At 32.1% G+C, this 21,659-nt stretch overlaps 1 protein-coding gene across 2 annotated transcripts; it reads right to left on the bottom strand.

The window, feature by feature from the left end:
• Positions 1-1,799: 1,799 nt before the first annotated feature.
• Positions 1,800-17,034, bottom strand: LOC143052661 (fatty acid hydroxylase domain-containing protein 2-like). Of its 2 annotated transcripts, none has more exons than XM_076225735.1 (6): positions 16,913-17,034; positions 12,636-12,739; positions 11,561-11,682; positions 9,048-9,253; positions 7,393-7,665; positions 1,800-5,787 (listed from the first exon to the last, which is right to left on the bottom strand). In XM_076225735.1, the coding sequence occupies exons 1-6, from the start codon at positions 16,960-16,962 to the stop codon at positions 5,649-5,651; spliced, it is 894 nt and encodes a 297-aa protein (XP_076081850.1). In that variant the 5' UTR covers positions 16,963-17,034; the 3' UTR covers positions 1,800-5,648. The 2 variants fall into 2 exon arrangements, with proteins under 2 accessions (XP_076081850.1, XP_076081851.1); XM_076225736.1 differs by having other exon boundaries at positions 11,561-11,622.
• Between the last annotated feature and the right edge of the window lie 4,625 nt (positions 17,035-21,659).

Raw genomic sequence — 21,659 nt, 5'->3', positions numbered from 1 at the left:
TCAGTCTTCATAAGCCATATGTTCTTACCTTTCTATACTGTCGTTGTGTGAGCCTAGCTTATAGTATTGTGTTCCAACACAACTTTTCATTCTTTTCCCCTCCAACTTTTGAATATGGGAACTGGAACTTGCATGCATTTAACACTGCAAAATGTGTGTCATTAGCAAACAAGAATCCAGTTCAAGATAACTAAAAAGATTCCAGGTAGAAAGATTTTCTGGTAGGAATCTATGAATTGATTCTGATAGGAATCTTGTTCATGTAGTAGGAAAATATATATTCAAATCAGATTTTTAAAATAGAACAAAAATCCATACAGACTTTTAAAATTCCAACTAGGTTGTAGGATTTTGTTCATTTTCCATGTCCGCCTACTTTCTATATGGAATCTTTGATTCTAGGTAGATTCCTACTTCATTCCTACTAGTGTCTAGATGGATTTCTACCACTTATTACGTACGGGCTATTATAGTTTAAAATATAGTTATAACGAACTCGTTTTTGTTTATTTTGTGTTTTTCTATGAATATTGACAGATTTCAGATGTCTTGTTTAATTGACAGGTAATTAATTGGCAGCTTAACATGATTGTCTTTACAGGTTAACAATATTTAATTGAATGATCTTTTTAGTTTTTGCAATAATGCAGCGAATTCTGTTGGATTTAGTGTGTAAAAAAGTAAATGTGGTATGATTGTCAATGAAGCAACTCTACACAAGAGACCGAATGAAACAAAAACTAACAACTATAGAAACTATAAAAGCTATAAAAGACCCCTAAATCACACAATATCATGTAAAAAGCTCAAATGAGAAATTTGTAATTCGGTATTTATTATAAGTCGTTACTTCCTGTACTAAAAGAAAATAATATTGTGTGTACTCGATTATGCTTTTATGTAACCGTTAGAACAACCTGTTTTTAACTGAGTTATTTCCCCATGAAACTGTATAGACAAATTAAACCTTAAATACAAAACAAATTAAAAACCTATATAGATTTAGTTCGTAATAACTTTACCAAAATAAATGAGTAATTTTCGTTTTTTTCATAATCAAGTATACAGTGGATCATTACATTTTATACTTAAACTGAATCTGCAGATATACATGGTACACCTATACGAAATATTGACAAAATTAAAGGAATCATTTTACTCATAGTATCTCATTTCACGATATGCAGATGATACGTCTCTTATACTCGATTTATAACGTCAATATTTGGATACATCTCTCTGTATTTTAGATAAATATGTAGATTAATCAGACTTTGATATGGATTTAAACAAGATCAAGATTTGGAAGAAAAAGTTGGGCCAAGAATTTTGTGTGTGAAGTAGGGATTACATTGGGGTTCCAGCAGATGAACACTTCTTATGATAAATTTTTCAATGGATCTTAGTGAAATTGGAAATTTAAATAATGATCATAAGATCGGAAATAATATAAGAGCTTTGACAAAAAAAAAAACAAAAAAAAAAAACAAAAACAAACTCCATAATTGGAAAAATAACAATGATCAAAACACTTATTCATACCAATATCTAGTCCAAATTATACAAAGCTTTTCCCTTATACTGCAAACGGACTGCTGAAGGCCGATTGGCATTGTCTTCAACTGCCCTTGGATTTGGTTGATTATTATTTAACTGTCAACATTCCAATTAAGCCGATTTAGGTGTTCTTTAAGTGTCAATAGGTCGATTTGGTCAAAGATTAAGGTACATGATTTAAAGACGTTGATCTTTATTCATAAAGCATGACATAATAATTTCTCTCCATATTCTTCCTTTTTTTCGTGACGACATACTCAATTCTACGACGTCACTTTAAACCTCTGGGCTTCGAAACATGCCGGCATGCAGCAAAATCAGCACCAGTTAAGAAGAAAAATATGATATAATAATCAACTATAAATAATGTTCTTCTGTTGAAAAAAAACAATCAACTGTAATCTAATTTTCTTAATTAATTTAATTAAATGTCCATTTCGAAATACAAACGTGCATGAAGAGTTATAATTAAGAAAGATAAATTAGAAGAACATTAGAATACACGATTTCTTTCTTTATAACATCTTTGAGTTTTAGAAAAAAAATGACTTAAATTTTATTTCCTTGAGGAGAAACAGAAGATTTATAAGCGAACACCCTGAGCTTGCAAGGTTACAGCTGAAAATAAATATGTTTGCCACTAGACAGGATGAAAAAAATATGCTACTGATGAAAATAAGTATCAACACCAAAATCCTAATGCTCGAAAAGAATAATAAATAATAGTCTTCTGATTATATAACTCTGAAGATATGTCCTTCCTTTGAACAGTTTTAAAGAAAAGCGAGCTACAACCGCCAAAACATATGCTGGCAAAACGTCTTGGAGACAGCTGACAGAAAAAGAAATTATGTAATTTAAGCTATAGTATTAAACATTGGTTTTGCTTAGGAAGTCTTCCTTTAAAGAATATTGGAATTCATCCATGCTTAGTCAAACACCCCACTGGTTCAAAAAGGTTATTTCGAGAAATCGTTTTCAGAACATACCTTAAATTATATTGAGGTAATCAAAACAAAATAACTTATGAAGACTCTGAAAACTCTGATTCGACCTTCCTGCATTTTTTTTTTGTTGCTATGGATAAGAAGTTACGATGTAAAAGTTGTAACAAAACCCTCATTTATTAATGATGTGGAATTTAATTTAATGTTTCCTTTTTTTTTTTACAGAATCTCGTTTCTTTATCGGCCAAGGATGGACAGGTCATCATAACAGAAAGCTGTGTTAAAGTTTTTGGATGTCCGTCTCAATGTCGAAAAATTGTTTTCAGAACATACTATAATTTATTTTGAGGAAAACATAATAACTGAAGAGGTTCCTTACTAAAAACTTCGGCAGATTAGAATTTATTTTAGAACTCAGCCCTCTTGGATTATATTGTTCTGAACCAGATGAAAAGAAACAAAGAAGTAAAAATCCTAATTTATCAATGAGTCTAAAAGATAAGTTAATTTCCACATTTAAAAAACAAAATTTCGTTTCTTTATAGGCAGATGATGGACCCGTCATCCGAACAGCAGAATATGTAAAAGTTTTGCGATGTCTACTCAATCTAACTATATCTCAATTTACCCTTAAAAATGTTAAGAAGTTGAGGCATATGGAAAAAAGGATGTCACTTTACCAATGAAAGAGGATTATGAAAACGACAAAAAAAGAGTTTAAAAGAACTTCTTTTATTTTAGGGTTCCCAACCCATGTAGGGCTATACCTGACCTAACCATGAACCTAAACCTTACCCTTACCAATAACCGTACCAAACGCTTACCATAACCCTGATCCGTACATAATACTTTCTCTTACCCTTATCCTTACCCGTACCTAACACTTACTCTTACCCATAACCGTATCCGTACCTAAACCATACACTAGTTATATTCCTAAATATAAAACTTAACATAGAAAAAGCCCTACCCTAACCCTAAATCAAACATAGAAAAAAAACTAATCTAACCCTTAATCTTATATTGAAATTGCTATAACTCTACAGATATTTCTTTATAAAAAAGACACAAAAATCTCTTGCATGTTTAAGAGAGAGATGTTTTATGGTTTTAATAGACATAGAAATGAGTGATTTATGTGATTGCACACTATAACTTTACGAACGAAATTGTGTCGCAATAGAGAATATATCTCATGTTTTTTTCATTTGTAAAGTAAACAAAATTCTGTAACATAAATTTTAACAACTATTTTAGTTAGACTGTAAGAGTCCACAGAAATAATAATTCACAACTGGTGATTTCAATATAATCCTGGACTGTTAGATTTCACAGAACTAATCATGATAGATGTTGAGAATGAAGTCAAAGGAAAAGAATACCAGGAAGCTGTTATGAAAGATTAAGGAAAAAACCTTAAAGGAGAGGAATACTATGGAGATAAATACCAGATAATTATAATTCTCATGAAGAGAATGAACTCAAATGAGATGAATACTAGGGAGATAAAAACTAGGGAGCTGTTATAAAAGATGTAGAGGATAAACTCGAAGGCGATGAAAACCATAGGGTTCTAATGCAGGATGAAGAGAATAGCCTTAAAGGAGAGGAATACCAGGGAACTCTCGTGACAGATGCAGTTATTGCCTTCAAAAGAGATGAATACCAGGAAGCTCTCATGAAAGATGAAGTGAATAACCTCAAAGGAGATGAAAACCAGGGAAATTTCATGAAAAAGGTAGAAAATAACCTATGGGAAAATAAACATATAGCTCACATAAAAGATGTTAAGGATAACCTCAAAGGATATTAATACCAGGGAGCTCTCATAAAAAATGCAGAAAATTACAACAAAGAAGACCAAAACTAGAAAGATCTCATGAAAGATGAAAAGAATGAACTCAAATGAGATGAAAATGAGGGAGTTATCATAAAAAATGTAGAGAATGGGATCAAAGGAGATGTAAAGTTTGAACTGGAAGGGGATGCATACCAGGACATTTTTATTAAAGATAAAGGTACAATGTACATATACATTGATTCGAAAATATCATTAAAAAATTGCTATTTGTTTGAAAAATAACCATAATGTACTGTCCTTTAAATTTGCTTTGTTTATGATGTCAGAAGGTAAAACATAGATTGTCTGAAAATCCATCTGAATCACAGTTATTCGTCATACAGATATAGAAAGCCGTCATTGATATATAAAAAAAATAAAAAAATCAAATAACATTCCGGTTATTTTATGAGCCAAAATTGCTAACAAAAACGTAATGTTGCTTTCTGGTGTTTTCAATCATGAGCCAAACATGCAAGCGTGTGTTTAAATCACTTCCATTTGAAGTAACACATACATGACAAATTTAAAAATCATATTTCTTCTTCTGATTGCACGTACATTTAATACGTGTTTATATCATCGAAAGCTCATAGTTTGTTTAGCATTAAATTGTTTGCAAATTATCACCACGTCAGACCTCGATTTATTTCACGTAACTGTAACCTACATTGTGTCTCGAGCATTATGAAACAAGATAATCAATAAGCATATATACAGTCCTAGATGATCAAATAATCATAACCTTTTTTGTCTGGAAATCAAATAACCACCATTTGACCATTATCAAAACGACCATGTAATTTTTTTCATGATTATACTTCGATATAAGTAGAACAAACACCTTTTCCGGTTAAATATTCGCGGTAGTTTTATTTTCGCGTACCAAACTGCTACCGCGAAAATAATACCATCGCGAAAATTTCTCGATTTACAGTAAATAAAATGATTAGCTAATATACAAACACAAGGTAATGTCTTACAACATCTGTGATACTATAAAACGTGTTAAATTATAAATAATCGAAACAATGAGTACATAGACACATTCAAGTTCGCACTAGTTGTATAATACCACTCAATGATATTTGGAATTAGGTGTTGTCTCCAGATACAGTTTAGTATTTTATGGCTGATCTGGATATATTTGAGACATCGGTGTCAGACTTAGTGATATCTTGTCTCTTTTGTATGTTTTGCTGGCCCTGAAATTGTTGTCTGTTCCATGGAGACGCAATAGTTGTAACCACTAAATGATTTTAGGAATGAGTTGTTGTCTCATGATACAGTTTAGTATTTTATGGTTAATCTGGATATTGTTGAGACATCGGTGTCAGACTTAGTGATATCTTGTCTCTTTTGTATGCTTTGCTGGCCCTGAAAATGTAGTCTGTTCCATGAAGACGATCAAGAATACCGAGGACACCAAAACAGTTAATAAACCTAAAACATATTTTTATATCAATAGCAACATGTATATTATACATTATATGTACTAAAACACACCTGCAAAATAGCGAGCATGTAGAGCTTGAAATTATTATAACTGTTGTAAGATGAATTTTTCTAAACATATTTTAGCACCACTTGAGAATTTCAGGAAAAGTATCAAAAGTCATAGGTAGTGTATGACAGGACATTATTTAAGCCTTCTCTCTTCTTTTTCAAAGTCCATTATTTTTTTGTTTTTCTGTAAAATATGATCATACGTGTACTGTAAATAAATTGTGTCTGCCACTCACTATCAATTTCAAGTTTTAGTTTGTAACCCGGATTTTTTTTCTCAATCGATTTATGAATTTCGAACAGCGGACTACTACTGTTGCCTTTATTATTCAAGTCTACTGTACACGGCGTTTACTGATATATTATATACAGATTCTCGATATGATATATCAGTTGCCACCGTGCATAGCTATAGCAAACCCGGAACTGATAGCAAATAGAAAATACAAAACATCTATAGTATACGTGTATGCATTCTCATATTATACAAAAAACGCGAAAATAATTTTCCTGTCCCCAAGTATTTCTGAAAATTATGTGAAATTTAACAGTCCTAACCAAAAGTGTTGTCTATGACTTAAAAACCCGTCCCATGACGGAAACAAAATCTGTACGCCTTTATTTTCGTTTTCTTCCCAAGATAACCAAAACTGAAAATCATAAGCGGGTGAAATATGAGACTATGCATTGTGCCTATAGGACATAGAGACATAATGATTCATTTAGTGTAGAAGGGAAGAGAAGCGATAAATACAACTAAGTCTTCTCGTTTGATAAAATAAATACGTGCGGGTTTGTTTTTTTTCATGTTTGCGCAAAATTAATGAGCTTCCTTTGTTCATTGTCTCACTTTATTTTTTAATTTGTGAATTATTAAATAACAATGTTGGTGCATACCAAGGAAAACACAAAACTTTTAATGAACACAAGCGTTCCCCTCAATTTACTCTTTATTTATATTTGAAAATGTTAGTGGAATTGGAAAATAAACGACTGTTTGCTATCACATTACTTTCTTGAATAGTTAAACAGAAAATGTAAACAATACTTGGCAATCATCCATATCTTCTGATTTCTATTCTGTTCTGTATTTTCCTCGTCATAGCTAGAATTGCAAATCCATATTTTTATTATTATCGAAACTTACATGACTGTATAAGAAATACTTGCTTTTATAAATACATGATTGTTTAATAAAAAAAAAAAGTATAACGCTATACACAGTTATGCGTTAAAATGTGAGGGTATTTACTTGTACCAAGACGTCATCTAAAATCTATAATTCCAATAAATAAAGACAACACTGTTGAACGGAAGAATAAATCATGTAGACAACACATGGGATAGATAGTCTGCGCAACGCAATCCCACCTAAAATTGGGGTTAGTCCTGAAGTTTCTAAACGGTAAGCATTTTCTACTACACATTTGGTAACTGACCTATATTGAAAAAAAAAACAAAGTTTAAAGTTACCAATTATATTGCTTGTCCTAATACATGTTAACTCTAAAGTAGCAAGCACAATATTTACATTAAACTTACATTTGATGGTGAAAATCGTAGGCTTCTTGTGATGGCAGAAAAGGGAAATGATAACCACAATGAGATATAGTTGTGGACACAAGTGTAATAAAATACCACATCCATGTTGTAGATAAGTGTGACCCCATTATTATTGGTCCTAAAATTACAGGCATCATATTGACGAGACAGTGCTCTAAAGGATGAGCATATATACATATAATGCCTATAGGAGCTGTCCATTCATGGTGTATCTTATGGATGTACTTATAAACGATCGGATGGTGCATCAGCCTGTAAAAAAATATTAGAGATTAGTTTACAGATGTGAAAATGTTATAAAAACACAGGGCATATACAAACCATAGGCTGTAAATGAGTCCTCAACAGAACCAGAAAATGCCACACTCTAAGATGAGTTTCCGCTGAGTTTAACCATTATGTATAGCGAAATGAACTCTATACTAAAACCCGAAACAAACAATCGAACCAAAATTTAAAAAACGCACAGAAGACTATGTTCCTGACCAAAAATGCAACAGGGTTAAACATGTTTTGTGAGATCTCAACCGCCCCCCTAACATCTTGCCAAGCAACTGAAGATTCATTTAGTGTAGCAGGGAAGAGAAGCGATAAACACACAACACACAACAATGCTCACAGTTTTAAAGACACCATGATGTTATATTAGGTAATAGACGAAACTGACGGAAGTGACACTAATTAATATAAATTAAACAAAAGAATACTAGCAGCTCTAGGCCTCAATTAAATTGACAGAAAACGTATGCCTGCCATAAAGTAGACGAGAAGAACAAATCCCGTATCATGCCAATGACAGGTTTAAATGTAAACTGTTTATTTTAAAGAGAATTGAACACACAAGTCCCTACAATTAAGCAATTTAATATGTATTTTGTATAGGTTTAGTTGGAAAATGAGTCTAAAATATTAAAGCAATATAAATCAAGATCAATCGAGAGTAAGTAAAAACCATATGGGTGATGCCAAAGGCCAGATCTTCGATGTATTTTACTCATGCACCCTCTATGGTTCGTCACAAGTATGAAATATAAAATAAAGTCTGAGTTATTATCGACTTAAATTTTAAGCTGATCCATCAGTCTGAAACCTTATACAGTGTATAGCCTGCAATAGTGCATCAATTGCATTAATCATGTTAATGTACTGTCTGTGTGATTACTTTTATTTGCAATGTATGTGTTGTCTCTAACGGCAAATGTTTCGTGTATTTTTTGTTATAGAAAACATTGTTTCATTCTAGACTTTAACATTTGCTCAATTCCTACGCTTTGAAAACTTTTTTGTACAAGTGGTTTTTGTATTTGACGACTTAGACAATACCTTAGAGCTTTACATATGTATCAATTGTTAGAAGCCATAATACTGAATAAGACTCGTCAACATATTGTCACGCGTCTTTTTTCACTGATCATGCTGATGGAATAGGGTATGTTGGCTATTTTAAAACACTTGAGGGCGTAAAACAAGTTTAAGTGGGGATCGTGTTGCTTAGTCTTTAGTTTTCTATATTGTTGTTTTTGAATTGAATTGTGTTTTTTTAGTTTTAGTTTTGCAACATAGTGCTATAAATTACTCCCGACTTCTGAGTGTGACTGCCCCTAAGCTTGGTACATATATTAGCCTAATTATACCTGTGAGAATAGTAGAATCCAAATTCTTCAACTAAACTAAACATTATTAATTCTACCATCACACGGGTAAATGTAGGTAGATCACCGCTAAAAGCACATCCACGCAATTTCATCGTGTAAATTCCTAACAATGTCATTGGAAATGAAACAACAAATCCATTAAATAGAACAAGTTTCACAGCCTTCTTTAACTTCTTTCTATCAACCTGTAAAACATTTTATAATTCTGTATAATTCAACAGGACTAGCTATAATATGACAGGATTTAAAACTATAAAGTCAAAGCCAAAAAAAACAAAAATATGTGTAAAATACTAGAATAAAACTAAGGTATGGCAACTAGAAAACAGCGGTATTGTATTTTATTGTATTTTAAGCTCCGGCATCAATTGTTGCTTTGATGGTCGCAAATTAAGTTAAATGGCGAGGCGTCAGCGGAGCCAGTAAACTGGTATTTGCGACCAGTAAATCAGTTAATGGATGCCATTGGAGCTTAAACTACAAAATTTGTATCTCCATTCTAATGACACTGACAGAAAAACTAACGTCAAATCATACATTTAAAATCTGTCCTACGTCGTTTACGCTTGCGCGTACATTTTTATAGCATCAAATACGAATTGATGCGATGAAACTTGTGAAGTTGTCCAATCAAAATGAACGTTACAAACGATGTTGCATTATAATACTAGTTGGTAACTGATGCTCAATCTCGTAAATCGACTAATAAGACGACACAAAGCATTGTAACAAAAAAAAAAACTATCAGCATTTAATAAGCAAAAGTACCGTTACCTAGTGTATCACGAGGTAATTTTATCCGTTATACATGCATCAGAAGCTATGAAACAAAGAAGTACAAAAATGCCGAAATCCAAGGTAAAATATAAAAGGGAAAGTCCGTTAAAATTAATATAAGCAAACGTGTTATGAATCAACGAAACGGACATTTTCCGAGAAAAAATATGGCTTAAACCACACTTGGTCCACATGTTATAATCTCGAAATCGACAGGTTCAGTAAAACTATAGGTTAGACGACTATACTAGTATCATAAGATTATATACCGCGGACACATTTTGCTAGTGAGATGAACCACCAACACAGCATGCCGATTAACGATGTTGTTATGGTAAGATTTATCTTTTGAAGTGCCGATATTAAACGTTTTCCTGCATACATCGGTGGGGTAGCGGATCGTTTTTGTGCAAGGACCAAATATCTGTTGACGCAGTCCGTATAGTATAAATAGTAGTGAGATTATCGTTACAGTAGAAACTGAGATATTTAAATGCTTAACGACGAAACAGATATTATGAAATTGCTGAAAAATGGTAAGCTGACTATTCAAAAGTTGAAATAATTCTAGTTTTCATAATTGCTAGTTTGAAGTCGTCCATTCGTGTCTACATCGAGGACAAATCATGACATCTGCGTTTAATTTTAATTAGAATATGAAAGAGAAGTTGTTAGCATTTTTGTTAATGTGGGCCATAGAGTTACATAATCAATATAGGTATAAGTGAATTAAATAACATTGAGAAGGTTGTGTATAAATTCTGCTATAAACATGATAAATTAGTACACAACCTTATTGTCCAGTTTAGGTGCACATAATGGAGTACCAATTGTCTGCTGAAATATATTTTCCCTAACTCAGAAATATGTTATCGATCAAAATTTCAGCATTTAGTAACTCATTTTTGGTGCATTTTTTTGTGGGAATAAGTATCCTTTTTTTTCAAAAGGAAATCATGTGACCAAAAAACAAGGTATTTATATCTTCATTTTTATTTTTTTGTAGAACAACTTCTATTTAATAGAAGATGACGTCGGTCATTCAATTGAGCATGGGGAATAATCAATACTGTAAAGAGTGGAAAAATCACGGGTTCTCAATGTTTTTTATTTGCTATTGGCTTTCTAACTATTTGATCTGAGCGTCACTGAAGAGTCTTATGTAAATGAAACGCGCGTCTGGCGTGGTACCTTTGATAACTTTTTACATAACTGCAAAGTTTAACTAAATTTGTGATTGAAGATATTTGAGTAGATCTTTTCATTTCGAAACCAACATATGAATGACACCGCTTTGTGTTTGAATATACATCATCACACTATTGCTATAGCCTATGTTTCACTGTAGACAGAATATACATCATCACACTATTTCTATAGTCTAGGTTTCACTGTAGACAGTATGGCAGTAAGAACCTGTAGAAAAATGTTAAGTTAATCACCTAGACAACTAGAGTATATATCATTCCCATAGGGATGTTTGTGAAGGTACATTATCCAGTATATGTTTCAACGTCCTTTTTTAGGTTATTACTAAAAGAAGAGAAGGTAGATTTGCGAGTTTCAAAAATTTCCTCTTTGGTGCTTGCAGAAATAATAGAACTAACGAGGGTATTATACTGCTTAATATTGTTAATTTTTATGGAAAAAACAATAAATAAAAAATCACCTATTTGTTGTTCACAATTCTAATATATATAAAAAAAAATACTTACAGGTACATTTTTATCCATTTGAACTTTATACCTCATCAGAAAACCTGGTTTTCCAGTTGTGTCTAGTACAAGAAATATAGCATTAGCACCCCATATTACACAATTAGTAAATAAAATTGATCCTGTAAATAATTAAAAAAAACATAATAAGTACCATTTGTCACCCAGCTCTTGTGTTGTCACTTTTGTACACTAGCCCCTCCCTGTTGGACTAAAGATTTGCAAAAAAAAAAAAAAAAAAAAAAAAAGATTTGCAGCAATAAGGAGAACGCAGTATTTTTACAGATATTTCATTTTAGAAATAACCACCCGTTACTATGTAAAACTTTGGAAACCCATTTAGGACTAATAGAAATATCATATAAGTTCGATAACACGAATTGAAGGATTTGTTATCACCGATTAAATTCGTGATGATTGTGAATTCGTAACCTCCGTGTTTTGTAAACCGTGATTTAGGAGTTTCACACTTTATAAATCTTTATCGCGATTTATAAATTTTGTTATTTCGATTTAAATCTGTTATCTTGAATTAACAAAAAGTATCGAAATATAAAAGTAGAGATGGATATAAATAGGTTATCAATCAAACTCTCAATAATGATGATTCATGCCTTGCTTTGTGAAGACAAGCATTGAGGCTCATGCATATTTTATTCGCACAAAGCTGTTTTTAAAGTAAGAGGTTTGCTAGTAATGCGTTAGTATACAACTCGCATCGGTGTTCTGTTTTACCAGATTGATATATGATCAACGGCTTGTTGTAAAAAAAAGACAAAGATAATTTATTGGTTAGTATCCCTTATGTTTATTGTCAGATAAAAACAGCATACACGCTCCCTTTCATTTCTGTATTTAATAGCAAACTAAATGTGGTACCAATCCATGGAGGTTGTGGGTTGTCTTCCATTTCTAAATCATATATTGAGCAGAAGTGGTGGCCTTCGGCAGTTTTCTGCTCTTTGGTCAGGTTGTTGTCTCTTTGACACAAGCCTATTTCCATTCTCAATTTTAACACTCTTTACCCAGAAATCACTTTCTGAATGACTCTGACTTGGATTTACTTAGACATTACCTATAACTCCAACTGCAAAATTATTCCTTCCAAACAATTTATACACACTATCCCATAGGTTCTGCCAGAAATTTCCTGATGCTGCATACAATTGATGCAGGAACCTAAATATATATATATATAGGTGACGACATATAATAATTTAAACAGTACAGACGTGCATACTTTCCTCCACAAGTAACTCATTATAAATGCAATAAAAATATATCTGTTTAAATATCCAGGGGCGTAGCTACCTAAGGCTCGACTAGGCACGTGCCTATACATAAATTTGCCGATTATACCCCTTTTGGAAAAAAAATAAATAAATAAACAGTTTAATTCTAATGCGTATTTTTGCCAAATTAGGGAACTTGAATCCAGAAATAGCAGACAAAATTTACAACTCTTACCGTTCGGATTTAGGTGAAAAAACAAAATTTGAAGATGAGATAGCACTGATGACGGAAAGCCCGTTGGCGTATTGAAAACAACAGACCAGATAGACTTCTTGGTGTCCTTAACGTAACAAACGCCGATCTGTACCCTTCAGTGTATAGGATTAATTGGATTTTATTGATAATGCCTGTTTCATCGGCAACTAGTGAAAGATCCTTCAGCGCGATGAGACGCGTCAAATCCTACCTGAGATCGACAATGGATAACGAGCGACTGTCAGATTTATCTCTTCTTCATATCCAGCGGCACCTCAATGTTGATGTTGATGCGAATATAACTGATTTTATCGGCAGAACAAACCGTCGACTTGACTTTGAGTAAATGTATCATTGTTTTTGTGTATGATTAAATTGAGAATGGAAATAGGGAATGTGCCAAAGAGACAACCCGACCATAGAGCAGACAACAGCAGAAGGTCACCAAAAGGGATGTATCTCACAAAGTTATTCATAAAAGTTCAGAAATATTAAATCAGTTTAACCAATTTTTGCCTATATTTGTGTTAAAAGATTCGTTCAAAAAAGTTGAAAATCTTTTCCTATGACCCTCTGTGGGCCATTATCTAAAACTAGTCTGATCTACACTAGGCATATTGTAAATATTTATTTTTTCAGATTTTTGTTTGTACTACGTTAATTCAGGTGTTAATGTAATATTATTCATAATTCTTCGAACTTTTCTTCATGAATATTATCAAGATAAAAACCAGTAAATCTGATATTTTTGTACACAAAATTATGTAACTCAAATGCTGAAAACCGTTTTCCGTGCCCCCCTGAACCCCCTACCATGGCTCCGCCCTGGACCTGCAGGGGGCCTTGAGCGGCCCCCAGACCCCCTGCCGATTTGTGCCTACAGTTGATCTGAAACCTAGCTACGCCCCTGATATCCATGTTTTATTCTCTATTTGACCATCTGTTTTTTATTATTATTATTATAATAATAAATATTAGTAGTATTTTACTATAAATTTTAGTATAAATATTATAATTATTATCATCAGTTTCAGAGTAGCAACAACAACAAACACATGTCAAAATACAAGTAATAATAATAATGATAATAAAAATTGTAGTAAAAATACTACTAATAATTATTATTATAATAAGAATCAAAAACATATTGTAACCAAAAAGGAACATATTTTGAAAGAAAAATATTCACTTTCAGTTAAACATGTCAATTATAGTGTCAGATAACAGCTTAATTTACGCTGATTCCAAATCATGGGCGTGTTTTATACTCAAAGTAAAGGAGTTCAGACGGAACTAGTACTTTCGGTCTACAGAATTTCACTTTCTGATTTCATATGAATTTACATTGTAACCTCACACTGATTCAAAAATATAACGACATAACTTTATCGTGAAAAAAATGCACAAATTACCACTGTTGCTTTGCCTTTCAATATCATATATCGTCAACCCAATGGTACGGCCGCCTAAAGATATATCATGTACTTATAGGAAAAAGTAAAATAACAAAAATACTGAACTCCGAGGAAAATTCAAAACGGAAAGTCCCGAATCAAATGGCAAAATCAAATGATAAAAAAGTGTCACAAATAAGGGTACAACAACAACACGACCCCCACCTTTCTGGGAAACGACTGCAAAGGCCAGCATCTAGAACGTCAAACTTTAACCATGACCTGAATCTCAAGGGCATACATTAAGGACCACAAATTATAAGGCCCTATGCCTTTCCTTAATATGGTTGATAATTTATATAACTTACACCAAATTTCAGATATAACAGGGGGGAAAGTCCAATCAAATGTCAACATACCTATTTAACCAATATTTGTTTATGTTATGACATGGTGGATCTTACAGTTGAGTTAAATTATGTTGTTGATATCGTAAACAGTTCGTCAGAAGATGCGATACCAAGCCTAAATCAAATTTCAGAAAATGACCTTGATCTTTGACCTAGCGTGAGCATATCAGTTATATCAAATACATAAGAGTAATATCTCTTATTTTGAGTCCTTGGATTTCTGCGATCTTTTGAAGTTTTGAAATACTAAGACTTTTCTACCTCAAGAATAGATAATCTTAGCTGTATTTGGCAAAACTTTTAGGAATTTTGGTCCTCAATGCTATTCAACTTCGTACTTTATTTGACCTTTTTGACTGTTTTTGGATTCGTGCGTCACTCATGAAACGCAAGTCTGGCGTAAATACAAAATTTAATTCTGGTTTCTATGGTGAGTTTATTGACATCCTGACAATGTAACAGTAACTTGGAAAAATGAATTTTTCAGTTTCTTCTACAGTGGAGAAAGCATTAGAGATAACATAAAAAGAGTTCAGAGAGATTACTCTATAAGCAAATATATTCGGTAATCATGGTAATACGGTGTCAGTTTAGAAAACGTCAGCACTTCGGTGTTGACATGAATAACTATTATATGGTCATTTTTATAAATTTCCTGTTACAAAACTTTGAATTTTCGAAAAAACTATGGATTTTCTTATCCCAGGAATAGATTATCTTAGCCGTATTTGGTACAACTTTTTGGTATTTTGGGTCCTCAATGCTCTTCAACTTTGTTCTTGTTTGGCTTTATAACTTTTTTGATCTGAGCGTCACTGACGAGTCTTGTGTAGACGAAACGCGCGTCTGGCGTATGAAATTATGATCCTTGTACCTTTGATAACTATTAATGTTTTCTCTATCATAAACAAAATATCTAACCTACATCTTGCTAAACAAAACAAAAAATAACGTAAGATTTTTAATTTGCTGTAGCTAAAAGAACAAAATTGAACGACCTATTAATAATTAGAACAATACAAATGAACTCATCACAAAAAGGTCCTTCCATGAGAAAGTTGATAAACTTAATAATACACATATTGTAAATGATCAGATCAAATATGGATCATATATACTAGTGTGACGTGGTCAATTACATCAACAAGTTGGTCAGTTCTTAATTAGTTTAATGATCTTTCATCTTGATTCATGTGACACTTTATACGGCACATGAGTTGCACAGTAGAATTGCAATAAAATTTACAAGTTTATCAAAATAATCTAAGACCATTTAATTGAACGACAAATCTATGTGACGTATAAAATTTTCTGACGTCAGACACACAAATCAATGAATGTGTTTGTAGATAGATGTTTTTGTGTTCTGTTAAATTGTTCCTTTTAAAATTGTTATACAATGATGACTGATGTACCCATATTTTGACTATTTTATTTATTGTGTCTGTTTAATTAACGCATCAATGTAAATATAACGAAATTTGATGAGACTGTCATCAAAGTGAGAGAGTTAGCGCTATAAAACCAGGTTTAATTTTGATTTTGCCATGTGATTATGGACTTTCCGAATTGATTTTCCTCCAAGTTAAGTATTTTTGTGATTTTACTTTTTTTAGCAATGTTTAATCTAAATTAAGAACAGATGTTTATAGCTCGATCTTGTGCGAAACTTTATGTATTGGTCAGTTGTTTGAAGTAACATGTTGTTTTATAGAGCTGCAATTAAGTAACGTTTTGTATTGGAATCTATAAGTGTGTACTTTTATACGATTAAACATGCGAACATTATACAGACTTTGATATTCATACAGTGAGCTTATGGTGACGTACATGCAATAGCTAGTTCCGTATATTACCGGGCAAGATGGATTAGATACCGGACACATAGATTCGAAAATAATGTATGGATCCAAAACATAAACAGATTAGAAAGACCCGTTATACTAGAATATCGAAACGAAAAACTAATAATACACAAATCAAAAGTGAAAGTAATTCAGCACGAAAAAATAGAAAGTCATAAAGATAATGTGACGATATTTAACGATATGTATAATTACCCTTTGCTTCCTTCCATACCACTGAAAAATAAACAACTCCAAGCTCCCATTTTTCTTTTGTTATAATAAATAAAACTATTTTGAAAATACACGTAATAACACAAACAGTAATATAAACTATCTAGCTAGTGCACAATTGTCAAATTACACACCTAGTAGACTGTTAAATAATCTAAATATCTATAGTGTATTGATAGTTTTGTTAACAGATTCACAATTATTCAATTGGACACGCATCATATACCTCTATTCATCATAACCCTTTAATTATTTATGCAATCATTATTCCAATTGTTAGGACATTAAATGCTTACTTTATTAAGTTAAATTCAAATATTGTTATCGTTATGTAATTTATGTGCATGATGTGTGTTTTTTTTTTTCATTTATTAAATTTCTAATGGGAAACTCGGACAATTAAAGCAATCAGTCATTCTGACTACCAAACATCAATATCGTTCTTCTTCAGTTAACTACAAACCCGGTAAATAGTCTAATTCGGTAGATCACATTGATTTCGTGAAAAGGGAATGGGATTGTAGTTACGACATAAGGAACATATCCGATGTCATCTGTGAAACGGTTATTCCATAACGGTAAACCAACTCAACATATCATCATTTAGAAAAAAAGATGCATAGTGCTTCTATTTAATTTCACATTGATAAGTGCTTCATCAACAATTAATTCCAATGGACGAATTTTGTCTTATTAAAATTACGATGTACTAACCATTCTAATTTGGTTGTTAAATTCCAGGCCACCTATTACTGTGGTATTAATGTTATAGTTTCCTTGTTAGAAATGCTAGTCATAGATAATGTGTGTCCCCTTTCTTATTTTTTTCCTGTTGTTTTTTAGGTTTTTTCCCCCCTGTTTTAGCAACATTTACATTCTTATTGTTCAGTCCTGAATATGCATTATTTGAGTGGGTCTTTTAACCTTTTTAAAATACTCTACAATATAAGAGCTTAATGAGCTTTCAATTTCTGTTTGACTTATAAGTTTTATGTGTCCCCTCAATCTCTTTTTTCTTTTTTTTTTAAGAATATAGTTAGTTAAAAGCAAATTCATTCGTGTGATGCTTTTATTTTAACTTTCTAAACGTACATGGGCTTGTTTATCTCTACATTTAAAGTTTGAAAGGGTATCAAGTCGGGATCAATCTGTTTAAAAAATTATATTTATAACAGTATCTGTTAGATGTGCATGATACGTTTCAATCATTTGCAATATCAACTTCTAAACGGGATCTAGATATCAAGTTCATGATCGCCGATTTGACTCAAATTCTCATATTTGGTTTATAACATACTAAAACGTACATCCCAGTTACTTTAAGTCTAAAATAAACAGTTCACAATGCATCTTCGCAAAAAATGTATACCAGAATTTCGTGTGTATTTTAGTCTATACGCCATCTAATTACCTAGCGAGATGACCTCCGAAGACTGTCGATGGTCACATAATCAGACATAAACATAAACAAAAAATATAAATAGATAACGGCGTCGTGCAATTGGATTTTTCTAGATCTGTTTGGTTTTATGTTATATGTACAAAAAAATCTGATTTTTAATGTTGTTCATGTTGTTACCAGTCCTGTTTAAGAATATTTTTTGTGGATCGAATCAGTCAACGAAATGGTTCACCTTTATTACATATAAAATGTTGACAATCTGTTCTTTATACTCGTGCATGCTTAACCAATGTTTAGCTAATGGGTTAAATTAATAAGTTCCAATAAATAAGGCTTCAATGAGGTCGAATGGCGATGTTTCTTTGCTTCTTGTTATCAAATTGAACCAAATTGGCTGCTTTTATTAATAATTGAACCAAACAAAATCAACTATTTTTCTCGTATCTACATGTAGTGCCACTTTAAAAACACACTAATATTCATAACGGCTGACAGGCAGTTTGTTTTTATAAAGAAAAAGATGGATAGAAATTTAATAATGATATACTTCACATAGTGAACGGATTACAAAGTTTAATACATAAATACTTTTAAAAAATAGAGCCACATGTGGGCTGTTTTGGTCAGATTTAATGACACATGCATGAATGATTCTTCAAATAAAAGTAGTTATTGCGACTAACAAAAGACGAAAATATATATTTGGACAGAGAAGAAGATACTTTTGTAAATGATGGGTGTTTTATTGAAACTTGCCTGTGTCGTGTTTGTTTTGTCTATGCTCTCTTCTGTTGTGGATGCAGCTCCGAGGAAATTTGGAGGAACACAGAAAACGGTAAGATTAGGGAAAATCTCATACCTTCAATAGTATCTTTACAAACGCAATGATTTTTGCATCTATATAGTGAAGGCATCTGAAAGTTATAATTAGTTTTACTTCTTTTGTTACTACATGTAACAGTTAAATTTTTTCATTTCTATTTTCACGTTTTGTTTTGCTATGGTTCTTTCAGTTTTCTAACCTTACAGTTTGGTTTGTTTAATGAGGTGTACTTTATCATGTTTATGTTTTGTGTTATCTTTATTTTGTTTGTCAAAAGCTGTGTTTTAGCTTTACTATGATAATAAAGATGTCTGTAGCATATAACATTCAATCACAAAAAGAAAAAACAATGGATTTCTATTAAAGTTATTCGGTATGGGTATCACTTAATATATAATTAAACAACTATTCTAATATGACGTCCTTATTACGTTTTGTAAACAAAGCCGTGTTCTAATGAGCACAAAATATGTTTGACACATGCGCACAAACTTACTGTTTAAATTAACGTTATTTCCATCGTTATCCTTTAAAATATATACATTTAGGCAGCTAACATAAACTTTTATAATATATTTTTATGAAACAACATATATTTATCCTGCTCGTAGTTTTTAAACTTATCAAACATGAAATGCAATGCACAGACTCCTCGAGGAGGAAACGGGAACTGCCAAACATTTTTACGGTAATTTCGTACGCTTCGACCTATAAAAATACTGTATTTGTCCTATTAGAATCGAAATAATTCCTTCATATCGACAAATATAATGCCTACCCATGTTAAAATGAGCATAGAGCATGACACGAAGGAATTATTTCTTAAATAAATTATCGAGTTTTAATAAATTTAGTTTAAAATAATTTGGTATACGAAAAGAATACATTCATCCCATACTAAGAAAAAGGTAAAGCTTTCGACATTTCCTATCAAGTTCATTGAGGCATAAACTTTTTTTGATCCATCTACAACATATCCATTCTGTTTTGGGGGATATGTTCTCTATAACAATGAAATCATGAAAGCATTTGCACTCATAAGATCAATCCAGGGTTAAACGTTTTCGTACAAAACATTAAACAATGAAATAATCATGTCAGTTTCCATTCGCAGCAATGTGTGAACGACTCCAATTAATTAGATATTGGAAACTACACAAATACAAAAATATTCCGTAATTTTTACCGTTATGAAAAACGATGTTCATATGTGTTTGTATGATCCTAAAGGGTTATTTCAAATGGGCAGTTGAAATGGATTTTTTTTTATATAAAAGGCGTAAATAATAGCTAATGGGGAACACATCAACTAGATTCTAACTATCAACATAATATGTCAAGTATAATGATATATGGTGTATAACTACAAAGCCACACTTGATATGAATAGTGTGTCTTCTTTCGACCGGTTGTAAAGCGGTTGTCGAAGAAGGGATTCCGTCTTCGCTGTTTTGGATGTACAAGTACGCAGACACGTTCAGTCAGATCAAATACGTGTGAAAAGAGTGAAAGGTTCTTTGCAAGTTAATAACACAGTCAAAAACTTCATAAGGAGTATGTACGTGGCCTATTGCAATTACAAATGTCAGTCCTGATCCATGATACTCTTATTTTCCAGTGTTACGACCTTCATCCCTTACGCCTCTATAAAGGACCTACCTACTGTATGTATTGTTTAATTGTTCTCCATTATCAGATTGTATGACTGAAATATTTGCCAATGGACGCTAAGCAAACAACAATCAATCATTAATCCAATATGAATAGTTCAGATATCTTATATCTTATAACAGTGACCTATAGTTGTTAATTTCTGTGTTTAACGGGGCTTTGTAGTGATACGCTATATAGCATTATGTATATATACATGACGTATTATGTGTATCCCTGTATCTAGCATCCAAACCTTTTTAACAAACAAAACCCTTTCACTGCACATTTCAGATTGAAATAAACCATAAGAGAACAAACAAACACACAAGGAAATCGGTTTCTTAATTCACTAGTCACTTAAAAGGTTTTAAGCTAAACAAAAACAAGAATGTGCCCATAGTACACGGATGCCCCACTCGCTCTGTCATTTTCAATGTTCAGTGGACCGTGAAATTGGGGTAAAAGGATCATATCATTGGAAACATGTGTACTAAGTAATCAAAAACGACCTTGACCAAATACTTTAACCTGAAGCTGGACAGACGGACGAACGGACGAACAGACGAACGAACGGACGCACAGACCAGAAAATATATCGTAGGTGGGGCATACACATGTATTTTCTGGACAAATATAAATATATATAGTGAGCGAAACCTATTAATAGTAATGGTTATTCGGCATCATATCTAAAGAAGAAATTGTATGCTTCTAAACATTATAATGAACAAATTATTGTTACAAAGACAATAAACCATAAGGTGAAATTTTTGCTCCAGCTAAAAAGTGGGAAAAACTTTTTCGCAGTTTGAAACTACCATTTTGGAGTTTTTTTTATTAAAATTTCATTT

Source organism: Mytilus galloprovincialis, chromosome 11 (genome assembly GCF_965363235.1).
Source record: "Mytilus galloprovincialis chromosome 11, xbMytGall1.hap1.1, whole genome shotgun sequence".
NCBI lineage: Eukaryota > Metazoa > Mollusca > Bivalvia > Mytilida > Mytilidae > Mytilus > Mytilus galloprovincialis.
Note: the sequence above shows the minus strand (reverse complement) of the source record. Positions and strands in the feature narration are given on the sequence as shown.